This window comes from Centroberyx gerrardi, chromosome 22 (assembly GCF_048128805.1).
Source record: "Centroberyx gerrardi isolate f3 chromosome 22, fCenGer3.hap1.cur.20231027, whole genome shotgun sequence".
NCBI lineage: Eukaryota > Metazoa > Chordata > Actinopteri > Beryciformes > Berycidae > Centroberyx > Centroberyx gerrardi.
The window spans coordinates 3119538-3126554 of NC_136018.1; the positions used below are offsets into that span (position 1 = coordinate 3119538).

Genomic DNA, 7017 nt, shown 5'->3' on the forward strand with positions numbered 1-7017 from the left:
CCCCCCCCCCCCCCCCCCCTTCTGGGTTGCCAGGTTGGGAAGCACCTCTGACTGCCAGCTCATCCATCTCTACACCTCTACACCACATCTATACATGTCTAGTGTCTACCACATGCAGACAGATCCTGATTCTTACTCTTCTGTTTGGGAGAATCAGGTTTTTCTCTCTTTTCAGCCTTTGGGAGTAACGAGGTCTGACATTAGAGTTTGCTGTTATACTAATTAGGTTCTACTTAGGGCTGGGTGATATGGTTGAAATCAATATCACGATAATTATAAGGATTTTTTCTATATCGATATATATGACGATATGGCTCACATACGCAAAATCACGTTAAATAATCATATTAATGTTTCAAATAATATTCCTACCATACCTTGTTTTGAGTTTTTAAATAAAATTAGCTTGTTCTCATCAGTTTAGACAGCAGAATTGTACGTCATTATATCCCCAAATCACCATATAATCCCACTGAAAGACGGTAAACGATAATATTGAATTATCTCCCAGCCCTAGTTCTACCATATAACGTTAAATAATTAATTGGCTGCAGCTCCAACGCAGAGTAGATGCAGGAGAAATGAAGGAGGACTAACACGATGGCGAGCACGGTTTTGAAGGCTTTTTCAGGTGATGTAACACACCTGCTGGCGGCCATATTGGAGGTCCTCAGCTCTGTGAACAGCTGATTGTGTTTCTAAACGTACAACTTGTCCGTCTCGGTCTGTTTTTGACCGGGAACTGATCATTTCATCACTGATCCAACCGACTGATTTTGTGTTTAGATAATGTCAATGTGAAAGCAACAAGTTCACGCCCCTTCTCCGGGGGGTTGTTGAAGGGCATTCTGGGAAATGTAGGAAATCACTAACTGCGGTAGAAGCAGATGAGGCAGGTTGAGGGAAAGTGGCTTCACCAAAAGAGTAAATTACAACACAACATAACTCCTGGAATGCATTAGACGTCACAAATGGATAATATCTAACAGTGTAACAGGATCTGAGGGTGGATTTTTCCTCTAAGATGACTCATAACTTTAATAGCGACCCGTATTGTGCTTTACTTTCACACCAGCAATTATCCTGTGAGAGTAGGCGTCCGTTTTACTCAGATGGATGCTATCTCATTTCACAGCAAAACTCTGCTTCAGATGAACGTTAATGGAAACGCTGTGGAGTCACACACACACACACACACACACATGGACACACACGTGTGAACGCACATATAACCGGAAGGGGTTTTACTCATCAATAGCATCCAATTAGACTCATCTTTGGCTCTCTGTTGAACTCTGTGATGCACACGCACACACACACACACACACACACACACACACACACAAAAGAAGACAGATCCCATCGCTCAGTTTAGGATGTTATGCTGTCGTCAGTGCAAACAGAGCGCTGTGTTTACAACTGAAGCCCACTAAATGTCAGGCAAGATTTATGGAAACCTCCAAACACAAGCTGAGAAAGTCTGAAGGTGAGAGAGAGAGGGAGAGAGAGAGAGAGAGAGAGAGAGAGAGAGAGAGAGAGAGAGAGAGAGAGAGAGAGACTAAAAGGGAAAGAAGGGATGTGAAAGTAAAAACAGAAATAGAGATGAACTTACGGTGCAGGCAGGCAGAGAGTCGTCGTCACCCGCCGAATCCTCAAGATCGTGATGGGCATCCTGCAATCACACACACACACACACACACACACACGTGTCACATATAAATACACATATAATACACACTACTGACATGTTAATTGATCCCTGCGCTGTGTGTGATCTTGCTAAGCGGCTGCTGTCATGCAGCGTAACGTCATTCCTTCAGGTCGCAACATGTTCACCTTGACAACGCCATACCATAATAACTGCAACCGCATTCCACAATGCTACATATGCAGTGTGTGTGTGTGTGTGTGTGTGTGTGTGTGTGTGTGTGTGTGTTACGGAACTCATTACCATCAATTCATCAATTTTCCCTCTTCTCAATTTAATTGCCTTAGCTGATATTGTCAGTACTAGGGTTGGACCAATATATCAGTTTGGCAATATAGGAGTTTTAATAAAAATCTATTATCAGCCGGTCAGTGTCGTCCACCTCCGACATGAAAGATGTGACGCAGTTTGATTACGTAAATGTAGAATTGATCAATATTGCACTGGTTGTCTCCCACACAAGTACGCATGAGGAATATGTTGTTGTTGTTATCATCAGTCTGGGTTTCAGTGGAGAGTTTTAGTGTCCCATGATGGTCTAAATGCTGTTTCGGAGGCTTTTAAGAGAAACCTGACATCATGACAAACATACAAGCTGCAGACACATAATCTAAAACCCAAACAAAATAACACGGAAGATAAGTCACAGTTTGCCATATTATTTATTATGTTAATTTGCGTTTAATCAGTTTTCATTACCATTACTGCCTTAAAGAGCTGCTAACCCTAAAAGAATTTCATCAGTCTGGTTTCAGTGGAGAGTTTTAGTGTCCCATGATAGTTTAAATGCTGTTTCAGAGGCTTTTCCACCCTGATGAGAAGAAAACTTTGAGGGGAAACACTGAATTCTTGGAATTTTTATAATAAAGGTGTTGAATATCACAGCACAGCATCAGCTATCTGAAGCTTCAATCCAAAAATATCGAGATCGGCCTTCAGAAACAAAAGCATATCGGTCAAATCCTAGTCGATTCCCCATCCTAATCGCATCATTTATAGCAATTTGCCACTCTCAGGCTCTACAGCACAGAGGAACAGGTGTGAGAAAGTGTCGTCTGTTTGTCAAATCAAGGACTTCAGCTGCCTACGATCCTTTAAAAAAAAAATAAGCGCCTTCGTCTTGTGCTAACAAATCTTTCTCGGAGGCGGAGTGAGCGGCTGAAGGAGTAGGCGTCACAGACAGACAGACAGACAGCGCTCTTATTCTGAAATGAAACTCTTCAGCGTTTCTCCTTCCTACTCTGTCAAGTTTGTATCAGAGGAGGAATCAAAACCGGAGTTCAAAGCCGGCCGGAGCGACAGATTTCTGAGCCGGACGCCGACCCGTCCCGACCTCGGCGGCTCGGCCAAAAGGGAAAACAGACACAATAGATATGAATTAGCATTACGTAAGGCAGATTAGCAGCCCGTCTGCTTCATCTCTGGAACAACAGCTGTGATTTAGACACCGATGGCACTGATACTAGAGCCTGGCAATAATCATAATAATAACGACAACAGCAGCGATTACGGTGATTATTTACTTTGCTGGTAAGTGCGGGAGCCTGAAATCTACACAGCAAGAGTGGAAGAGAGAGGGAAGTGGGGAGAGAGAGAGAAGAGGGAGAGAGAGCGGAGGAGATGGATGGCATGACCGGGCGAGACAGCTAGACGGGGAGAGAGAGAGAGAGAGAGACTGATGGATTATGATGAGACGGAGAGAGAGAGAGAGGGAGAGAGAGAGAGAGAGAGAGGAAGAGATGCAGAGATCGAAGGTGACAGAGGGAACAGGGCTGGAGATGGAGGGGGAGAAAAAAAGCGATGGGTTTTATATTTTCGTCGAAGTCGGGGAGTGGAGTCTCTGATCCATGAATAAAACCTTTACTGTCTCTCTCTCTCTCTATGTCTCTCTCTCTCTCTCTCTCTCAAATTCAAATTTGCTTTATTGGCATGACAAGTATTTTCATACTGCCAAAGCATGAAGTTGTGTAATGATTTAAAACAAACAAACAGCAGTAGTACTAACAGTAATAAAGTAATAACAATAATAAAGAACAACCCACATGGGAAACAAGCAAATAAACATACATAATGAAAAGAGACAGATGTGGGAGTCTCTCTCTCTCTCTCTCTCTCTCTCTCTCTCTCTCTCTCTCTCTCCTATAGTAAGAAAGCCTTGGGGTCTAGCAGCCTAAACCTGTGCAGAGTGCAGATCTCCATTCAACATCCATCTCCATCCACACTCCTCTTTGTTTCGTGCATCTTGTGGGACAAGTGCAAGCCCTTTATGTGTGTGTGTCGTAACACTCGGCTTCAGGCAACAATCCTATAGAAGCGTCTCTGTGCCATTCTGCAACTTTACCACTCACTCTTTTGTGTTATTTTTTTGTCCTCCGTTGGCCTAGAAAAAGCCGGAGTGACGGCTTCTCTCAGCTCAGAGACGCGTACACAGAGGGCTTAGAGCGCCCGTGGCTTAACGAGAGCCAGGTAACACACAGGTCAAAGGTTAATTTGACTCTGCAGGGTGCCAGCGTGTGCTGTCTAGTTGATAATAAGGTGAATAAAGGGCATGCGGGCAAGCTGGGAGCAAGTTTGAACGTGTGTGAAGGAGAAAGAGAGGGGCTGACTCTGACTCAGCGCCTCATTTCTGACCGTTTAGCCTATTGTGAATCAGGTTTGATTCAGAAACTGCCTACAGAATGACACACACACACACTTCTCCATACAGCGCTTTTGACGCCTCATACAGGAAGTGCACACACACACACACACACGTTCGCAGCTCTTCCTGAATCATGCGGTCGCAGTGGCACCGCCCCCTTGCTCTTTATCAAGATTCAAAAACTTGTAGGGAGGGAGGAAGGAAGTAGTGGAAAGAAGAGAAAAAAAATGCAAAAATTCAACAGCGATTTTTCAGTTGTGTGTCTTAATTTGATCTTCAACCTGCAAGACTGTTGTTTCCCATTGCCTGTCTTTATCTGTTGCTTTCTGTTTCACACCACTGATAGGGTTTCTAATCATGAGCCTCTTTTGTCTCTGATCAAAAACCACGATAATGTTCCTCTACGTGCTTAATGTGCGTCTGTCACACTCAAACATGTCTTTAAAGTGGCCTTATGGTATTTTTGATTGCTTATACTATCACTATTACATCCCTATATGCTCTTATAGTGTGTCTGTAGTGAGTTTATAGTGAACACATGCTACTTTATGGTATTTTTATCTCTTGTGATATCACTGCAACATTGCTATAATATTCCTACAGGGATTTGTAGTGTGTCTATAGTAGTAAATGGTGAGTTCACACCTAACTTATCCTTCTTTATGGTTTAGTTTTATCTCCTATAGTATCACTATAACATTTCTGTAATATTACTACAGGGAATTACAGTGTCTGCAAGACTCAATTGTGAATTAATAGTAACCTTATGGTACTTTAAGGTATTTATATCTTCTATAACAGCACTACATGGTATCCTATAGTGACTTACAGTGTGTCTGTGGAAGTCAATAGTGAATTTATAGTAATATAATGGTACTTTAGGGTATTTTTTATCTTCTATAACAGCACTATATGGTATCCTACAGTGACTTATAGTGTGTCTATGGTAGTGAATAGCAAATGCATGGTACTTTATGGTATTTTTAATCTCCCACGGTGTCACATATGGCATCCTAAAGTGACTTACAGGCCTAGTTTTGTGTTAAATATGTATAGTATCCTTCTAATAATGCATAACAGCTTTACTACAGTATACTGTTCCTGCTGAAAGTGACTCTAGCTGACAGTCGGTTTGACAAGAGAACAGCCCGAATGCAAAGTCTCTCTCTCTCTCTCTCCCGGTCTGAGTGTATGTCTCTCTCTCTCTCTCACCTCTCCCACCGTCCTCCCCAGTGCCATCTTCTGCCACGGATCTGCCAGCTGTGCCAGAGGCATCTTTCTCCGCTCCGGGGTGTCACTTCCAGTCGTTTTTTCTCCAGCCGGTAGCCCGTTTTATTTCTCCTCTTCTCTTTTTTTTTTTCTCCCTCCTCCTCCGTGTCGGTTGGAACCCGACCGAGCCGCGGACACGGAGCAAGCCGAGCAGCACAGTTCAATTCCGGATCTGTGGCGCTGAGCCCGCCCCTTCCTCTGGAGAAACAAACATGAGAAAATGCGCTACAGACCTGACGCCCTTTTTCGGAAACTGACTCTACTTTACTCTCTCTCTCTCTCTATCTCTCTCTCTTTCTCAATCTCTCCCCCTCTCTCTCTCACTTCCGCTATTTCCCAATATGGCGGGCGGTGTCGGTTTACCTGTCCGTCAGACTTCCGCGTCACGCTTGCGTCATGTCAGGGGGCGGAATCATTACTACGCAGGCAGGCAGGTAATAATAATAACAACAACAACAACAACAACAACAACAACGACGACAACAATAGGCTACTAATACTACTAAGAAGAAGAAGAAGAAGTAGAAGAAGAAGAAAAAGAAGAAGAATGTGATACTCCCATGCCCTCCCGTCCTGGCTTTTCCTGAGTGTGTGTGTGTGTGTGTGTGTGTGTGTGTGTGTGTGTGTGTGTGTGTGTGTGTACCTGTATGTATTTATGTCCATTTCGTTTTCCATTCATTTAACTCAGTATTGTCATTTTGCACAGGCTGTAAGGGATGCGATTGAGGATGGGATGTGGGGTTCAAATATTTGTTTTAATAAAAATACTACATGCAAAAAAATAAATTAAAGCATCACAAAGAATTAACACTACTTAAAAATGAAAATGCAAAGTAAGAGAATAACGAAACCACTGACTGAATGACTAAGAACAGTGACTAACTAACAATGACTAATTACAGATTAAAAGCCATTTATCTACTGTTCCGTCTTCCTCGCTCCATACCAACAGACAGTTCCCTGCGGTCTGTCCTGTCTGTTGTAGCGGGTCACATGGTGCTCAGCTGCTCAGAGTGTTGCTCATGGACACTTCAGCAGCTGGAAGACTCTGCCAGGAGACACCCATGGGAGACACAGACACACACTGATCTGATTTAACTCCTTCAGTCTCCTCTGACTGGATCGTCAGTCCCGGACAGCGGAGTGCCTGCAGCTTGTGTAAATCTACTGTGACAGTGTGTGTGTGTGTGTGTGTGTGTGTGTGTGTGTGTGTTATTTACCTGAAGGCTAACAGGATCAAGGTGAGGTGAAATAAAAGAACCAACACGGAGCTTCTGCTTTTAGACTGACTGGACTTCAATGGACTGTAATATACTTACAATAGAAATACAACTACTACAGCCTACTCTACTATACTCTACTACACTCTACTACACTGTACTGTACTATACTATACTAC

At 43.3% G+C, this 7017-nt stretch overlaps 1 protein-coding gene across 3 annotated transcripts in view; it reads right to left on the minus strand.

Annotated features, from left to right (window-relative positions):
• The window catches only part of rps6ka3b (ribosomal protein S6 kinase, polypeptide 3b), a 46300-nt gene extending 40381 nt beyond the window's left edge, over positions 1-5919 (minus strand). For 2 of the 3 annotated variants that reach the window (XM_071904407.2, XM_071904406.2), the window contains exons 1-2: positions 5547-5919; positions 1613-1672 (exon numbers count right to left, since the gene is read on the minus strand). In XM_071904407.2, the coding sequence (XP_071760508.1) occupies positions 1613-1672; positions 5547-5624 (138 nt within the window). In that variant the 5' untranslated portion in view covers positions 5625-5919. The remainder of the gene's footprint in view (positions 1-1612; positions 1673-5546) is intronic. The other variant, XM_078291352.1, reaches the window with a different exon arrangement.
• Positions 5920-7017: the final 1098 nt, after the last annotated feature.